The sequence below is a fragment of the Cucurbita maxima genome, unplaced genomic scaffold, assembly GCF_002738345.1.
Source record: "Cucurbita maxima cultivar Rimu unplaced genomic scaffold, Cmax_1.0 Cma_Scf00036, whole genome shotgun sequence".
Taxonomy (NCBI): Eukaryota; Viridiplantae; Streptophyta; class Magnoliopsida; order Cucurbitales; family Cucurbitaceae; genus Cucurbita; species Cucurbita maxima.
The window spans coordinates 61,039-80,128 of NW_019272052.1; the positions used below are offsets into that span (position 1 = coordinate 61,039).

At 33.9% G+C, this 19,090-nt stretch overlaps 1 protein-coding gene across 4 annotated transcripts in view; it reads right to left on the reverse strand.

Moving 5' to 3' along the window:
* The window catches only part of LOC111468397 (nuclear-pore anchor), a 42,967-nt gene that overhangs the window by 19,936 nt on the left and 3,941 nt on the right, over positions 1–19,090 (reverse strand). Inside the window, exons 7-20 of one of the 4 annotated variants that reach the window (XM_023113606.1) lie at positions 15,024–15,113; positions 12,581–12,658; positions 10,965–11,074; positions 8,699–8,819; positions 8,463–8,555; positions 6,176–6,224; positions 5,682–5,785; positions 5,546–5,614; positions 2,560–2,703; positions 2,362–2,466; positions 2,166–2,279; positions 1,392–1,470; positions 692–735; positions 537–610 (exon numbers count right to left, since the gene is read on the reverse strand). In XM_023113606.1, coding sequence (XP_022969374.1) covers positions 537–610; positions 692–735; positions 1,392–1,470; positions 2,166–2,279; positions 2,362–2,466; positions 2,560–2,703; positions 5,546–5,614; positions 5,682–5,785; positions 6,176–6,224; positions 8,463–8,555; positions 8,699–8,819; positions 10,965–11,074; positions 12,581–12,658; positions 15,024–15,113 — 1,274 coding nt within the window. Of the gene's footprint in view, positions 1–536; positions 611–691; positions 739–1,391; positions 1,471–2,165; positions 2,280–2,361; positions 2,470–2,559; positions 2,704–5,545; positions 5,615–5,681; positions 5,786–6,175; positions 6,225–8,462; positions 8,556–8,698; positions 8,820–10,964; positions 11,075–12,580; positions 12,659–15,023; positions 15,114–19,090 lie in introns of all 4 variants that reach the window. The other 3 variants (XM_023113605.1, XM_023113603.1, XM_023113602.1) reach the window with 3 other exon arrangements.

The following is a 19,090-nucleotide window of genomic DNA, read 5'->3' on the forward strand; positions in this document are numbered from 1 at the left end:
CCCCCCCCAATGCTAAGTTTTCTTTTCAGCAAAAGCAAACGTCGGCTGAATATGAAAAGTCGGTTTTGGGTTACTTTGAAAGTAGTTTGGTAGAAGCCACTTGTTCTTCCCTAGGTTCAAAGATGGTGTTTCTTCCGTTATCCTTCATATTTTTTAGACCTTTCAGGTTTTCCACATTTTTTGGATCTTTCAGGTTCTCCAGGATCGGTTTTTGGATGTGCCCCTTGTTTAGCTCTTATTGCTTCCGTGGCTAGTCTCTTTTCAATGAAAAGTCTGGTTCTTTGTTAAAAAGAAAAACGTTACACCATGGAAAAACATAAATGAAAATAATGTGTTCCTTTCTCCTTCCCTTATCTATAGACAACATTGTATAAAATAAAAATTCAAAATGACTTTTGCTAGTACATCCTTCTCAACCATGAAATCTTTTTTTGGTGGTCACCTTGAAAGAATAATATTAGAGTACACGTTTCAGCAGTAGTAATTTATTTGTGCTTGATAGTAATTTCAAAATTAAACAAGAGCAAGCAAATTACCTAGATTTTTCAAGCTCTTCCTCGAGAGATCTTACTCGTTTAGAAGCCTGGTCCAGAGCAGCCTTTGTGTCTTCCTAAATAACGGTGGAAAACAAAATGGTAAGAAGCAAGGAGTACTACACACTTGTACCTTTTTATTATGTTGCCATCCAAACCTGAGAATCTTCAGAAACAAACTTGAGTTCCTTCCTACAAAAATCTGCTGCACAAATAAGGTAAATTTGTAAATGTAAAACCATTGAATTAGAAGATCCCTAGCATGCACAAGCTTCTAAACAGCCAAGATATAGAAGCATGCAATAACAAAATAAGGGTGTTATCCAAGGTCTCTTAATTGTTTTGACTGATAGACACGGAGAGGAAAAGGCAAACTTTGTACTTGATCCAAATTTAGTGCGACACAATCCAAACATCATCCTAAACAATTTCGTTGGTGTTCAGTTGACTTCGACAAAAATTTGAAATTTTCAGCCCAAATAGCTCGCAATCAGAATACTAATTAATTCAACTCAACCAGGTTGATTTCTTCGCAGATATACATCTATGGTTTTTTCTCTGTATTCTGAGAAAGAATTCGAACCAGCATCACACCATTCCTAAATGATGTGAAACTTTAGTATGAAAAAATCTATTGGAAATATAATAGTTAGATCCTATTTATGCCAGAGAATTGGAAAAAGTTTATGCCAGAGAACCTTTTTTTCTTTGACAACAATGAATCGTTAATATGTAACTGAGCTTAATTATGGAGAGAACGGAAAAGATAACTTGGGCAGAATGCCACTCGTTAAATCTTAACACATTGTCTTTACAAAAAGAAAAGACATTCGCAAGAACAAGTGTATAAAGACAAACCTAGAGCAACTCCAGCAGAGTGGGAGTGAGGCAAACTACGCTTCTGCTCCTCTTCATACAGCCTTTTGTACATGGCAACCTACATTGATCAGAAATTACAAAGATTTATTTTTATGAGGAAAAAGCATAGAAATTCAGTAAACATATTTAACAGGAATAACTAAAAAAATCAAATTGAAGCATTCCTTATCCAAAAAGAGAAAAAGAAAAGAAAGTTAACAACAATTTCATTTTTAGTTCAACAACATTTGGAGACGGCAAATCCGAACATCTAACTTCTTGGTTCCCTATTTGCTCAATTTCTCCTGAATTAAAGAGAAGGATAAGAAGTTACCAACCAGCCTATTATTAGACTTTCATTGTTGATAACTTCCTGCCATCTTAAGTATAGTTAAACTGGCTCAGACATATACCCTCAACCAAGATGTCAGATGCTCGGTTGGTAGAAACTTAACAACAATGAATGACTAAAAATAGGCTTGTTGAGAATTTCTTGTCATCTTTGATTCAGGAGAAATAAGTATCCAGAAACGGGAGGAGTAGTAGAAAATTATTCTAATCCCAGCTCAAGCAATGAGCAAAACCACAAAATCAAATTCAAATCAACAGCGGCCTCAAACCATACTGAATTTAAGGCAACTTATACTTTCAACATTTAAATAAATATCTTTCCTAAAGAACCCATTAGCCAAACCCCTTGTAAGACGTAAAAGTAAATAATGCCCACACACTAGAAGGAAGGGACCAACTAAGTGAAATCTAAGATAAACTCACGGAGGCATGAAGGGACTCAATCATCTGTCCCTGCTCTTCAACTTTTTGCAACACTGCTTCAACTCTAGATGCAGCTTCTTGAGTTTTACTTTTCAGTTCAGCCTCCAGTTTCTCCTGCTTTTCCATAATATTCAAGTTCTTGTGATAACATTTCACAGAAAGAAAGCAATCATGGCAAAAAATAATGGTGACAAACCTTGAAATCAAGCTCTGTATCTTGAAGCTGCACAGAAAGTTTACGTACGAGGCTTCTCAGCTGGACATTCTGTTCAACTAATCCATTTATGTCCTTGAAGGTTAACTGCTTAATTATTTACCAGAAAAGATATTAATAAGTTTTGCAGCACTAATATTAATTATTTTCAGGGTGAGAATAATTCAGCGTCAGGCATACAAGATATTCAGATATAACTCTATCGGCATCAGACTCCACATTGATTTGAAAGGATGTAGCTGTTGAAAGATTCTCAAGAACATCATGTCCAGCAGATCCACAGCGAAGTTGTACGTCTCGACATTCCTTTAGAAGAATTGTAACCTAAAAATGTGAATTAAGCATGGTTAGTGATGCCACTAAAACAACGGTAACTAGTAAATAGTATTTAGTGACCTGCTTAACACTAAGAACAACCTTCACGCAGCACTAAATCATAAATGGTATATAGTATTAAGTGTTCTGCTTCCAAATAGTAGCAATAAACATCAAAAAGAAATTGTACATATTGTTACTCAATACTTGTGCATAAATGGCACTGCAGCACACCGAGGAAACATTTTTCTACGAAAACAAATATAATCTTAATAGGTTCAGATTCTACTACAGCAACAATTTAATTTACGAATATGAAGGTTCAGATGGAACCCACCACTTCAAATATCTCTCAAGCACATCAGAAGGGAAAATCAATAGTAACAACTTAAGATTTATATGTAATATTGTTCACCCCAAAAAACATCTCACTTAACATTTTAGAGTAGAACAGTGGAACCTAACATTAAACCAAATGATTTGAAAGTATAAACCTAATGACTAACACTGAATTTACAACCCCAAAGGACAAATGATCTTCAGGTCTAAGAGATTGATTTGAAATTTCTACACAAAGGATTTCTCGGATTCCATTGAATTCTTTTCCAATGAACATGATCATTCATTCTGGTAATAACAATCGTAGAGCTTCAATCAACATTCATAAACTCTTTTTCCTTTCTAACCCAACAAGCATGAGGCTGAGAAGAGTGTGTCTTGGCCTTTTGTTCAAATCAACAGATCGAAAAACACAGAGGTATGTGGAATATTTCCTTTAATCACATCCAATTAGACCATTTGGAAACTTCCTCACAAATGTGCTCTTCTTTCTGAATAGTTTCCATATATTCACAAGTGCTTCCTATTGCCTTCAATTTATGGTGACCTTTGCCTCCAAATCTCCTCTCAGATACGATTCAATTTTAAAGCACTTAACCAAAGCATCAAAATCATTTCCTACAAAACAAGCTAATCTCTCATGTTAGATCCAACTGGTACCACTAAACTATTCCTCTTTCCAGAAGAACTGTTCGAAATCCATTTGAGAACCCATGCTCAACATGTTGGAAAAATAAGCTTTCGGAGGATATTACGTTACATCAACTAAAGCTTTTTCGATCCAAAGAAGTTGCTTAAAGTGCGCAGAGATGAAAAAATGGCACTAACATTCTTCAAATTTGAGAAGTTCATTATCCCACTCAATAATTGAAAAGAATTTCTTCCCTACATAACAGCTACTTAACACCATGACTCAGATAAAAAACAAAGTAACAAATTCCAAAAGGTTGGATGAAAATTGGAAGATTCAAAGAAATGCTAAACTAGTCCGAGGAGAGAGAAGAGAGCATTCTTCTATAATTTTACAAATGCAATCGAACTATGTCTTCCTTTTTTTTCCCCCTTTTGCATGAAAATTTTATCCTTCTTATTCCAGAAAAGCCTCTTAATTAACAAAAAAAAAAAAAAAAAGTAAATGTTGGATTGAATCCTTTTTATCTATTGTTGCTCTTATCTTCTTCCATCTCGCCCACAATGCATTAGCTTTTTGTTTTGATACTAAAATTTTCGAAGAAGAAATGAAAACCCGCCCATGCTCGAAAGATAAACCGGCTAAGCTTGTAAGCTTGATTTTCCTCTACTCCAAATGTTCTTCAATCTTCTGTCCAATATCTATGCTCAATTCCTCAAATGTTTTCATATTGAATAATGTCACTTCTGCCCACACTACTTCAACAATTCATACATTTCTGACAGAATCTTCCTATTTTTTTTAATAGATTTTCAAGATCAAATCACTATGATGCTAATTTGATGGGAACAAGAAATCAAAATACAATTTAACAAAATACAGTATACATCCTGAGCACTTAAAGAGGCCAAAACTCTCCCACAAACTATTCCCAGAAACTGCCTACCCGATTCACCAAATCTCTCTATATATAAATTTTCCAATAACAAACAAAATGAGAGCATAATTTAAATTCGATATATAATTTAAACTTTTTAATGAAGACAGACCAAATTGATATAATAATCAAAGTTCCTATTAAACTTGTAAATTAACCCTAATACATTTATTTTTAAATGTGAATATATTTTGGGTGGTAAATAACTAAAAATTAGAAACACATTTGGAAACCTCCATTCCCACAAACCAAACAGAATCAATATATCCTACGTTCTCAAATATATGAAATCCATTCTATTGCACATCCAAAAAAAAATTCACAGGCTCTAACTTTCTACCCAAAAATTTAATCCAACTCAACCAATAAAAAATTTATGTATACTTGTTACTAGCTAAGAAGCATGGGCACACAAATTCGAGTAACACATTCATGTCCAACATGTATTGGAGACTTGAACATTTGTTGGGAAGTCATAGGTCACATGTTAGCACCATAGATATGTGTTAGATAGTGAATACCAATTTCACAATTATTAGACAAGTATCAACCACTTGACAGGAAATTGATTGACACAGATAGCAAATAAGACAAATAATAAATTTCAAAATATAATATATACATCAAACCTTCTTTTTTGCATACAAATGCATAAGCTTATAAACTTAAATTTTCATCAAGTATACAACTAACATATTCGAAAAGTTCTGTAATTATATAAATGTGTCTCTCACGTCCTTGTCCTAGATGTTTAGGAAATGGCATTTCATCATGTCTGTGATTTTATATCCATGCTCATAGGTTACTAGTCCACAAATTATTCAAACAAACCTTACCTTCAACGGAATATCATGACTAATATATATACACACGCACACATGAACAGGTAGCAACCTCTTAGTGCAATCAAAAGGTGCTAGAAAAAGAATGATATTTTAAATTACCTGTCTTGAAAGGTCAACGTTCTCTCTCTGAATTAACATGTAATCACGTTCATGTCTCTTCAAAACAGCCTGCAAAACAATATATAAATCCAACAAATAAAATACCAGGGACAAGTTACTGCTAACACATACATACCTTCAATTCTTGAACAGATTTCTCCAAAATTGCCTGTTCAGAAATAGAATGCTGCAATTTTTGGTTTAACAAGGAATATGACTCGATCATTCCCTCATGTTCCGCTGCAAAAAATGTGATGAGTAATCAGCAAATCAAAATGAACAATGTTACATCAGATCACAGAATATCAAGACAAGGCAAACATATCTAGCCTAGATTCCCAGCGAGGACTTAGAGAAAGGTGAACACATATCCAAACTAGATGCTAGATCAAACACTTATTATTTTGTTTTCTTTTCTTTTTTTTTTCTTTTTTTTTTTTTTTTGCAGAAAGAAACAGACAAAGATAGACGGCAAAAACGTAAGCAATTTCCAAAGATTAAAAGAAAAACAAATACAGAAGATCAAAGTGTGATTAATAATGAAAGAGGGGAAATAAAACGTTTGAATCAAGAAATAGAAGGGTAGCTAGCGAATCAAGTTTACGACTAAAATTTCCATTAGACATGTACCTCTTTCCTCTAAAATGACTTCTGCTTTATCCTCTAATTCACATAGCACCTGAGGAAAACAAAATTCCAACTTTCAAAAGTGGGAATAATAATCAACCCAACTAAACTAAGGCCAAGCCTTTAAGAATTTATAAAGAAACATTAGTTAGTATTTAGCATTTGAGAAAGACAAATCATCGTCTTTCAGAGTGCACTGTTACCAAACGAATTAATAAATAAGCCAAATCTGTCAAACTTTCTAATGACAAACATACAGAAAAAATAATATTCCAACAGGCCAGCAGTTCTTTATTTAGGTAGGCGGAACTTTTATTAAACACGAAAGAACAGCAGAAGGTAGTGAGAAGGTAACAACGGTTGTAAATAGAATAAATTAGTTCAATGGGATGAGATTTCATTATCATTGTTTGATGGAGGTCTGGGCGTTGGTGGTCTTTTATGTGTGTGTGTGTGTACACGTTTCTTTTTTTTTTTTTTTTTTTTTTTTTTGGAATGCAATCTGGCATGGGCATGGTCACTCTGCTTATAAAATTAGTTTCTTCATTTGTTGAACATCATTGTCAACCCAAATGGTTTCATTTTTTACTACTGGGATACAGCTTGTGGTTCTTCAAAATTCTAGCCAAAAGGAACCTCAAGGAAACTGAATTCAAGGAGCTTATGTTACAACTATCACGTTTGTAATATGTATTGATTGGGATGATGCTGAAGTATGGAGGATTGATCCCTCCTGTATGTTTTTGGTTCAATCCTTACATTCGTCCATATCTCTTCTTATATGCATTGTCCCCATCCATTTGCGATATTTGTTGGCAAGAAATGGAGGATCACAGTTATCCTTTTTTTTTCTCTTTTGTCTGCACAATGTTTTTGACATCATCTATTCCGTATTTTCTATCTGACATAAGGTTTTTGGTTTCGGTTCTTGAGCAAACTTGCTTCAACTTCTAGTTGGTTTCAATATTAAGCTCTAAAGCTCATCTCATACGCGTTCAAGTAGTCTGTTTGATAAATATGCTTTCAAATATCATGTAATGCTTATATGACCTAGTAAAATTTAATTTTGCCACTTTTATCCTTTATTCGAGGATACCCCTTGCATCCTTGAACATTGTTTGTTTCTTTCTTCTTTTTTTTTTTCCCCCCTTTTTTGAATAAAACCCAAACATTCAAAAGAATACCCCAAAAAGGCAATAATTTCTTCATCTTTCAACAACCTCCTAAAGACAACATTCCAAAATAAATGGTGACTATCCCATAAATCCGAGATGGATCCATTAGAAGATGAACAGATGGCAAATAATTGAGGAATGCAAGGCTTCAAAGGCAAGTCTCCAATCCAAGGATCATAACAAAACAAAATTCGAGTACTGTTCCCCAATTCAAAGGAGCAAATAAATCCAAACACTTCCATAATGGAGAAGGTAACCATAATAAGCAAATAAATCCAAACACTTCCAAATAATCTGTGTTCCCCAAGTTCTTGAATAATGGACAATAATAATTTATTATGGTTTTGGGTCTTTTTTTTTTTTTTTTTCAACCATAAGGTAATCTAAAACCATAATAAGCATGTGCCATCTATGTGAATACTCTTTGATTTCTTTCTTTCCGTTGACTACAGAAGAAAGCCCTAAAGAGATTTTTCCATGGCAAGCTTTTTGCATTCTTGAAGGAGTGGTATGTTAAGTGCATGTCTAATAAATCCTTTACCTCCTTGAAAAAAGTGAAATGTCATCCGAAATTAGTTTCCAAAATCTCCTCAAACTGATCCATCCCTGAAGTCCTTTACTGATGCAACCAATCTTTTCTGAATCAAACAGATGAAACTCTCCTTCCAAACGAAAATAACATGACCATTATTGTGAAACTCCTTAGAAAAAGTAAAGAAATGCTCTTTCAAATGCTACCATTATTGTGGCTCCTTTTACCCCCTTATGCACTTGTTAATGGGTCTTTGTTATCTCATATGTCAGAGTGTGGCCTTTTCATAATCACACCATTCATAATTTCAAGTTCTTAGGATAACAAAATATAAAAGGAAATGCAATTAAATGATCAAATTTTCAAGGAACTCCTAAATCTAGATGCAATAAGCAAATCTTGAACGGAAGGTAATTATTTAAAAATAGGAATAACATTAAAATGGGCTTTTAGGATCATTGATCTACCCAACAAACTTCTTATCTTCACAAGTTTGAGGCTTCTGCACATGAATCTACATTGTAGCAGCATAAAAATCACAAGTAACGAAAAAAAACTGAATAAATTGCATGCAAAAGCATACCCTCTGCAGAACTGCCTCAGCTTCTTTCCTTCCCATCTGCTCATGCCGCAAAGCATCAACAGTCTCTTGGTACTTGGCATACATTTTGGCCAACTAGTAAGCAAGAAATAAATAACTTCCACTTTAACATGAAATAAATCGATAAAGATATAGAATCACATCAAATAGATCAACAAGCCACACATTAAAAATGTAAAAAAAAAGCAAGTACCAACAATAAAAACTGAAGTACTCACACTCCAACCATCACGCAAAAGTGAAGCCGCTAAAGCTGTCCCAGAAACACCTACAGGTACCCTGGGTTCGAATTTGTGATAGTCATCAACCACATCACAACTTTCCTTCGGATTTATCAAACTATGCCAAAAAATTCGAAAATATAAATTGGCATCAGTACAAACCACAAAAAGCGAAATACAGAATTACTCAAAGGCAGATTACATAAAATCCCATTAAGAACCATATGCAACCCATCACGCAACATTAAACAAGTCACAGATTTTATGTTTCACAGGAGACCACAGATAAATACATCACCAAACTGAAATTAATTTAGAGACCTTATCTCACAAAACGAGTTTCAGATCCACTTCTCAGGATTCTCAATATTGAACTTTGCTCCTAATAAGTATTTTTAGTAAGGCTAAAAAGAGTTCTTTTACTTGGAGTGTTACACATACGAAGAGAAGTCCGCTGAATGGTAGCTGGTAAAGATTACCTTTCATACAATTTCTTTAAACCAAAAATGACACTGAAATTAGAAATCATAGTCAAATGAAGGACATAAGATAGGATAGACACACAGCATACCAATGCAGCTGCAATATCAAAATATGAGACGATTGAAAAGATAGGCACTAATTTAAATAACGGTGAAGTGAAGTGAAGTGAAGCTTCTGTACATGTATGGCTCCCCAGTGAAGCATCCCGTGTGTTGAAGTGAAGTTTTTTTCTTTTTCAGTGAGAAATCAGAACTTTTCATTGATGGCTAAAAGGCTACAACCTCCCAAAGACTACAAAAATCTCTACAAATCCAAAATAGGAGCCTCGATGACATTTCAGGTTACTTTTTCTTTAATGAATAAACAAAATTTCATCAAGAAAAAATGAAATATTATACAGACATACAAAAAACCCAAAAAAGGGAGTCAACCTACATCAAAGGACTCCAACAGTCAAGTAAAATAAGACTAACAATGTCACAGATGCCAACAGAGAAGCATAGAATCTAATAAGGGATTAAACACCACCCGAAGACCTCTCTCGATCTCTAAAGATTCCATCACTTTTCTCACCTCAAAAACCCCACAAAATAGCACACCCAAGCCTACCAAAAGAAACCCTTTTTCCAAAGCATTTTTAATCTTTTTCTATTTGTTGTGAGAAAAACCATTAGCTCGATGAAATTTAATATCTCCACTTCTGGTTCTTGTTTAACCAAAAAAGAATTAGAAGAATGCAATTTTTCAGCAATACTTAAAGAATCTTTTGTGAACTTGTTGACTAGAAACCAAAGTTTTTTTCCATTCAAGTTCTTCAATACGCATCCCACATTACAAAAGGATATTTTTTAGTCCAAATACAATTTAGCTAAATACTTTAAAACATGCACCTTGTTATCCTAACTCTTGAGTTAGTCTTTTAGCATTTCCCAGAAAATATACAAACCTTTATTAAAGAAACTCACAGGAATTTGAACCAGCTTTCTTCCTTCAGAAGATGGCCAAACAATCCAATAAATGAACCAACCAGAATAAACCTTCACTTTAACAAACCAATTGTACCACATCATCTCTAATTTTCTTGAGAAAGTTCATAGACACCGGAAGCAAAAGATACACAAGTGAGCCTTCCAACCAGTGGAAATGTGAATGAAAGAGGAATAATCAACTTGTTCTTCGCATCTTGAACAAAAAACACGTCATCTTCAACCAAATGCTAAAGTACTTATGATCAACACATCAACTACTTTCAGCCATAATACGAGGAAAATGCCAAAATTCAACAAAGCAAAAAATCAAAGCTGAGAATCCTAAGGCCCGCAACCAATCAAAAGTTTATAGAACTGATGGATGAAGGCGAAAACAATGACTAAAAAAAAAAGGCGATGTTGACAAGGAAAGCAGCAACAATGCATGGCTACTAAAGCTAACCCATAGAGAAGAGAGAAAAGCATTCACCAACTAAACCAAAAAATGAGATTGTGAACGAGCACAAATGCTAAAGCTTAAGGACAATGACAATGAACAAAGGTGACCGGTCTATGGCAGTCGAACAACGATGAATAAAGACAGATGGCAGTGACACTAGGTTCCAGCGATAGCAGCAGCAGCGGATAGGATTGGGTCCATCAGGGAGAAAAAAAAAGGAAAGCCTTTGTGACTACCTTTAGTATGTCTCACATATTAGTAGAAAACTTTTATTTCTTGAAAAGCAAAAACAATTGAAGTTAATAACAACAATATAAACGACATTTAATACAGACTGAGGAGTATAACATACACATCTGGAGCAAAGCTGCTGATGGGACAAAGAGTGAGTTCGTTCTTTTTCCTACTAAGTTCAATCTCTGCTTCACACTTTTCCAGTTTCACTTTCAAATCTGCAGCCACCTATTATTGATAACAAAAAGAAAATAGTAACAGATTTCCAGAATATATAAGAAACAATGAAAAGAAATTTCCATATAAGAAATAGAGATCACAAAATATAACCAAAGTAATAGAGGCAGCAGCACAATCGATAATGGCCACAAGTTTGATTGACAAAGAAAAGTAACTAACATTTACAAGCACAAACAAACGAAGCAGCGGCAAGCCTCAATGTGATCAACCCCATAAAACAAGTGGCACATGAAAACACAAAAGAGAATGAAAAGAGATGATCCTCATCATCACCAATACTCCCAAGGACAAAACATCCGGATGTTGTATGTGTAAAATCATTTCCACATGATAATCAATCGAAGGAGAAGAAAAATAGTGGCAGTTTAATGAACTGGCCTTCAAGACCCGGTGGATGAAGAAGAGTAGTGGCATTTTGACCTTAATTTCGAGACATTTCTTTCAAGTTTTAAGGAAATAAGAAAATCATGAATAATTTTCAGAAGTTGACAAAATTCATTTTTTGTGTTTTGAATATCTTTGGATTCACTATTAAGGAGCCTGAAAACATAGTTTTATCTTCAAAAAATAGACCAACCCACTGCTTTTCAAATTAATTTTTGGATTCGAGCTAACCAAACATTAAATCACTTTTTGTTCTACTCTATGTTTTTAGAAAACGAGATATTAGTGTTGAATAAGATCCAATTGCTTACAAATTCAAGCTTATGCACATAACCACAGGTAGCACTCACATCTAACATCAGAAAATTAATGGTAAAGAAAAAATCGATATCTTTTCGTTTTGTAGCATTTTTGTAACTTTTCATTGAGAAATTTGTTTCTTGTACAAAATATAATACAACAAAACCCCCTTTTTTCAAACTAGAATCGACTTGTCATTGAATAAATAAAAAGAGACTAATGCCCAAAGATACAAACTCTGCAAGTGAGAAAAAAAGAACCACACATGACATAAAAAGGACAAAAGAAAACATATGACAAACTCATCCAATGAAAGAACACCTAGAAAACAAAACAAAAGAAAATTGAAGGAAAGAACCAGAATAACCCAACACAACACAAAAGGCTGCCCTCAGAAAGCCGAGCCAAAGAGAACTTCATATAGAAAATCCTTCAAGGAAAAAAGAGTCCCAAAACACAAAGAGAGAACCGTGAACATAAACATCAAGCAAACAAGCATGCATCAGAAATTATGTCCTCGCAATTATCCACTATTTCTTAAGGTCTGTCAACAAAAAATTTGAAATGCATTGAATTCCAAATAATATTTACCAGTATGATCTCAAAGAATCAAACTGAAAATTCTCGTCTGCACAAAGAATTTTATAAACAAAGAGAAGAGTGAAAGAGAAACTAGTAAACCCTCTGGCACTGTGCAAACAGAATATATGTTACAATGAATGATCATTGTAAAGGAAATAACTGCACAAATTCCTGCTCTATTGCTTTCAATAATAAACGTAAAAGAAGCCTTAGTTAATAAATCCATACCTCTTCCAAACGATTTCTTTCAGATTCTTCCTTTACAAGCTTCTCCTTATAATCACTCTCAACTTGGTTCAAGTGTGTCTAGTAGAAATCGCAAAAAAGGATGCAAATTCAGAAAGAAAAGGATACAAACAGAAATTAATAATGACAAAGGTAATAACCTTTTCTTTGATAAAAGAAACGAAACTAATAATGACAAAGGATACGAACTCCCGAGGAGTGAAAAAGGTAAGAAAACTATAAGTACACAGCTTCTTATGAAGAATGAAGAAAAGCAACCCATTTCGTTCAAATAAAACTTGGAGAATAATGATTAACAGTATGAATTGTATGGGAGATACTTATACACTCATAAAGGGATTATCTTACTCTGTAACCATGGATGAAAACATTGATGTCAATATCGATAACTCTAATTTACAGATATATCTACGGACATTGAATATCAATGGATATTCCAGAAACAAAAACACAGATATCACAGAAATCTATTAAAATTTTGTGAACTAATAAAGCATTCATAAAAAACAAATTGACATCTTAAACAATCATTTTAAGCATATATATCATCTTAATAAAGCATTCAAAAAAAATGACAGGTTTTTTGTTTGTTGGAGGTCGATTCATGGTTTTCTTTAAAAGGTTTGAAGTAGCTATCTGTCAACCTTCATTCGCAAGCTATATAAATTTTTCAGACGAAGATTAAAAAAGCTCTTTGTTCTTTAAATTTTTATTTATGTTCATGGCAAATCTCTATAAGGTTGTATTTGTTAATCGTATTTTTCTTTTTTCTTTTTTCTTTTTTGCAGAGTTTGCATCCCTAGAACAGTTGTTCATTTTCATTATATCAATGAGAAGTTTCTTTTTGAAAAAACATATATATCATTATCATTATACATAAATATAAGATTGATAGTAAAATAACATATCTTTTGAGCATTATTCTTGTTTTCTTCCATCAATTTAAATTTTTGTTTCTCGTTCAAAAAAGATAGTAAATATTGTGTACGTCATGAATTGAATAAAACTTTGATTGTGTAGTGAATTAAACAAGCAAGCAAATACATCATTTAACAACAGTAAGATATTTTTTTAGGTTGTAGGCAATCGTTAATGTGTTTTCTTTTTCTTTTTTTTTCTTTTTTTTTTTTGTTAATAATTGAACTTTCATTAAGAAAAATAAAAAAATTAGGGGCATACAAAAAGGCATAAGCCCACAAAAGGGAGGCAGCCTATAGAAAAAGGCCTCCACCAACAAAACAAGACCGAGCAAAATGTTACAAAAAGACTAGTCATATATTCCCACAAAGACACATTGCACAAGATACAAGACCAAACCACACATGGAGGCTCTTCAAACTCTCAAAAAAATTTATTGTTTTTCTCCTCAGCCCCCAAACAATCAGACACATCATAGCTTGCCACAAAAACCTTAATTCATGAAAAGAAGGTTGGGAGCAGGAATCCTCTAATCTCTATATATTAGCTTCTATGCCTAGCCAAGCTAACACTGAAGTCGTACAAAAATCGTCCCCAAATTAAATAAGCGAAGTCACTCTCAAGGACTGTGCTCAATACCCTCTACCACTCTTCTAAACAAGATGCAAAACAACAGGCCCATCAAGTTGGGAACCATCATCAAAACCCTATCCAAGGTGTTAATTTGTTCGTGGTTAGCCACCAAAAAAAAAACCTTCATAGGAATCTTACCCTTCCATGAGGTAAAAGCTGAATCACAAAAGGGAGAGTAATTACTTAAACGATGCAAAAATGTTTACACAAGCCCTTCAGAAGGACTAGGGTTTCAAAAATTAATATCCCTTTTTCGTAGGCAGCTTGAAAATTCCTAAGCATCGATATACGATCAATAATAAAGGAGAAGTTGAAAAGAAGGTTCTATTTCTTTTGTGATCAGTGAAAACCCTTTTCTTTGTTTCTTAGCATAAAAAAATTATTATCGGCCTAACTCAAAAATTCATGCTGAACTTTTTAAAAGGGAGAGAAATCAAGGCATATGTTGGTAGTAAGGAGGGAAGAAAGTTGCAAAAAATCACAAATATCATCAAAATATCACAAATATCGGTACAATATTGGTAAAATATAAATGACCATCTTTTTGATAAAGAGGTAAAATATCGATAAAATAAAATATTCACAAACATCAGTAAAATATTGTAGATATCTTGACCATCAAAGGTAAATAAGAAATATTGGCAAAATATCAACAAGTTAATGGTGACAAATCGCTGATATTCTAAACAAATGCCACCCGCTTGTGTTGTTATCGATCATTCTACTTTACCAATATATAACTGATATCATATTGACAATATTGAAATCTCTATTTATAACATGAACCGTTTTATTTCCTTTAAAAAATGGAAAAGGGAAAGTAAGGAAACAAATCATAAATTTTGGTGTAAAAATTTGACATGTAGAAGCTAACCTCCAAGGCTTTTATGACACCCTCGAGTTCTGTTGCCTTCTTAGACCACTCCTCAGAACTTTCTTTGTAAAGTTCGACAAGCTTATTGACCTACAAAGACAATTAACAATGCGATGTCAGGATCATTATTTACTCTCTTTGCCTTCAAGTGACTCCTCCTATAAGAGCAAATTAGAAAGAATTGGCATATAATAAAACATTAATTACAAAATACATAATAAAAAATTAGTTTGACATATTTCCATATGAAATCAATTGGAAGAAATACAGACTCAAATCCACCTATAAAGCATTAGTAGTTAATACACAAGTTGCTAGCCTATGCAGGTTGACAAGGCAACTATGCACATAATGCTATCATTGAATAGAGAGCATCTTATCCACAATGTAAATTCCCTACGTAAATAGACACAGCTCTGACGATCAAATAATTAGCTTCATCCAAGCACCATAATTATTAAGTCACATGTTAGAGAACCATCTGACTAAAATCATACAAATCCTTGTTCACCTGAAACCTAAAAAAGGAAAAGGGGAAGGTTTCAGGAATTCTTCCTTTGCTCCCAAAATCCTATTGAATTTCACTACACAAGGTGCACTCTAAAAGTGTCTTCAAAAATTAAATAAATATATAAGAAATACTCCATATCCTCGTAAACAATTGTTCATCATGGACATAATGCAAATGTCATTCCACATGTCACTGTAAACTCAAAAATAATTTTTGTTGAGTAAAACATTGAATTAGAGATTGCTAAAAATTGTACCAGGACCTAAGTACACTGAAAATGTTTCACAAAATGCTCTTTTCCCTCTCTTCTCCTTCTCTCCCCTAACCCTGTTTGCCATCATTCAACCTTTACCCCGTTCGTTTTCTAAAGCCTTCATCTAATTATCAGTTATTTTAGTTCTTTTTTATTCATGTTTTCTGTTCTCTACAACAAATAATTTTGTAGATTCATTTGAAGAAGTGAAACAAATACATCGAAAAGCATTTATATTATTTGGTTTATATAAAAATATAACCAAGCACTTAAAGAACGCTTTGATCTAAAGGATCGACTTGATCCCATTTCTCTAGATCATATTGATAAAGAGTAATGAATGGCTGGTTGGAACTCTCAGAGAAGAACATAATGATGATGAAGTTGATACTTAGTTTTTATGATGATGACCTCACATGAGGAGTTGTATCCCGTGCTAATGGTGTTAGAAAACTCATAAAGTACACTAGATGTATAGGAAAGTCAACTGCGATCGCCACCACTTTAAGAGTTTAAAAACCAACTGTAAAGGTGGTTAGTGATGAAGACACAATGATGAGGAGGAATAAGGAACAGGAACTTAGGGGAGGGGAATGACCAAGGAGGAGGACTAGATGATACCTTAGATTTAGATGGGGATGAGGATAATTGTTTAGACATTTGATGATGTTTACTCCAATTTTTTGTTCATTTTAAAAGTGGATTATTAGTATTAGTCTTAAAGTCTTTAACATTTTATGTGACTATATTTATATAAATTTATGCTCCTCATATATTATTAATTTATTTATCCATTTCATCTTGCTTCACTCTAGCATCACCTTTTTGTCACCTTGAGGCGATCAAGGGACTTGAGGTGCACCTTGCACTTTGAAAACCCTATATTGTATGCAAATAAAAAGAAACGTGAATCTGCTAAGGATTGTGTGGAATACTTGGGGCATTGGGTCTCTATAAATGGTGTTGAAGCTGAAGAAGAAAAGTTTGAGCAATGATTCAGTGGCCAATACCAAGAATCTAAATAAAATGAGGGGGTTCTTAGGGTTGACCGACAATTATAACAGGCTTATTCTTGGTTATGGTTTGGTGGAAGCTCTTTACTCGTTTGTTAAAAAATGATTCTTTACCTGGAGGGCAGAAGCGACGAGGGACTTCGAAAAACTAAAATAAGCTATGATGACTCTTACCCGTCCTCGCATTACCGAAGCTTAGTTTACTTTTACCCTTACCCTTTATAATTGAGACAGATGCCTCCCAAACGAGAACTGAGATAGTTTTGTCATAATAGCAGTGTCTATCTATTGCTTTTTCAATGGAACATTATCGGCAAAGGCACAGTTAAAATAAAAATATGAGCAGGAATTGATGTCCATTGTGTTGTCAATGCAATGTCGGCGACACTAACTCTTGAGACCATAATTTATTGCGAGAACAGATCAACGCCCTTAACATTTTTTTGCTTGAACAGAACGAGATTCTACCCGAATATCATAGCGGTTTAGAAAGTTAATAGGCAATGGTTGAGAAATAATACCAGCTTAGATTGTCAAACAAGGCAGCTGACTCACTTTCATGTTTACCATCCTTGATAAAGTTGAGTTACTGGATGTGGCTATGGGTGCAAAGAGAAGTTCCTTTCTCCCATCGATGTAGGATCCCGCCAAATCCACCCCCTTTGGGGCCAGCATCCTTACTGGCACACTAGCCTCCTCGCTGGCACATCGTCCGGTGTCTGGCTCTGATACCATTTGTAATGGTCCAAGCCCACTGCTAGCAAATATTGTTCTCTTTGGGCTTTCCCTTTCGGGCTTCCCCTCAAGGCTTTAAAACGCATCTGCTAGGGTAAGGTTTCCACACCCTTATAAAGGGTGTTTCGTTCTCCCCCCAACCGAAGTGGGACATCACAATGAGTGAGGATATGTAATCGTCTTGGGGGTTTGTGTGGGAGAGGTAGGCACTTTGTGAGCTAAGTTTTGGGGAGAGCTTGTCTACGCACTCGAAGGACCTTGTTTAGGGTTCTTATTTCTTGATTGCTCTTTTTGGGGTTTGTTATTATTGCTCTTATCAAATACATTATCACCAATATTGAAGCACACTCAATATTACAGCGTTTAATATTCACATTCGTGTTAGGTGTCTACTTCTGAGTTATTTTCACACGTGATTGAGTTAGATACCTACATTATCTTCCTATAATTGATGAGGAGGCTTGTTCAAGATTATTGGCTTCTATGGAACATTAGAGTATTATTGAAGGTAAAAGCCCAAAGAATAATTCTCAGCCAATATCTTTTAATGGTATTATCAGAAAAAGTCATCAATGAATCTTCTTCCCCTAAATACATTTCTAATAATGATTCTAAAATTGAATCAGACTTAAGATTTAAGTTTGTGTAGGGTAGAATTAGATCTTCATACTCAATTGGATGATGTTTTAATCAAAGTTTCATATGCAGAAGAGTTTAACCTTTTATTTCAGCCCCACTTCAGCAAGATCTTTCCACCAAGGAAGTGATAGGGAAACAATCAACCGTTCATACATATGCTTTGAATCTCTATTTCTTCAATTCCATGTAAATTATTGTCTCTTATTAAGATCAGTGGTCTTCAATTACGTGAAATTCAATCAAAAAGACTTAATTTCTTAGTAATTATCATTTGTCCACAAATGCATGAAGATTGAGGAATTTCCCAAAAAGATTCAATGTGAAGAACTCCTTCGCTCAAAATTTCACTTCAACCAAATAAATTTGTGAAAATGATTCATTTGAAATGTGATTTTCTTATGCACCTATTGTGATTTTCCTTGGCGTAATAGTGGAGACTTCAAAATTGCAGGTTGGGTTTTTGAGAGAATTCCAATTGGAAGACCAACCAAATGAATGTGAATGTTCAACAACATCATTGATGAGATAGGTCAAATGGAAACTCCTCTTTCTAGTGGTAAATGCTCTTGGTCAAGGCTCCACAAAAGATTTTGTTGATACCGACTTAGAAGTAAGTACGACCAGCAATGATCAAACATCCATCTTACTGCCAACAACTTTTCGCTGTCATCATTCGGTCTTTTGATGATTTATTTGAAACTTTATTCAAAGATTCACATTTCGATGATTTCTAAGTTGAAATCAGAATCTGGGGCCTTTCTTTTCAAAAATGTAGCATTTGTGTGTTAGCACTTAATGGAGCATATTTGAAGGAAATTAGGTTATATTATCCAAAACAAAAACAATAAAAAAAAAAAAAAAAAAAAAAAAAAAAAAAAAAAAAAAAAAAAAAAAAAAAAAAAAAAAAAAAACAAGA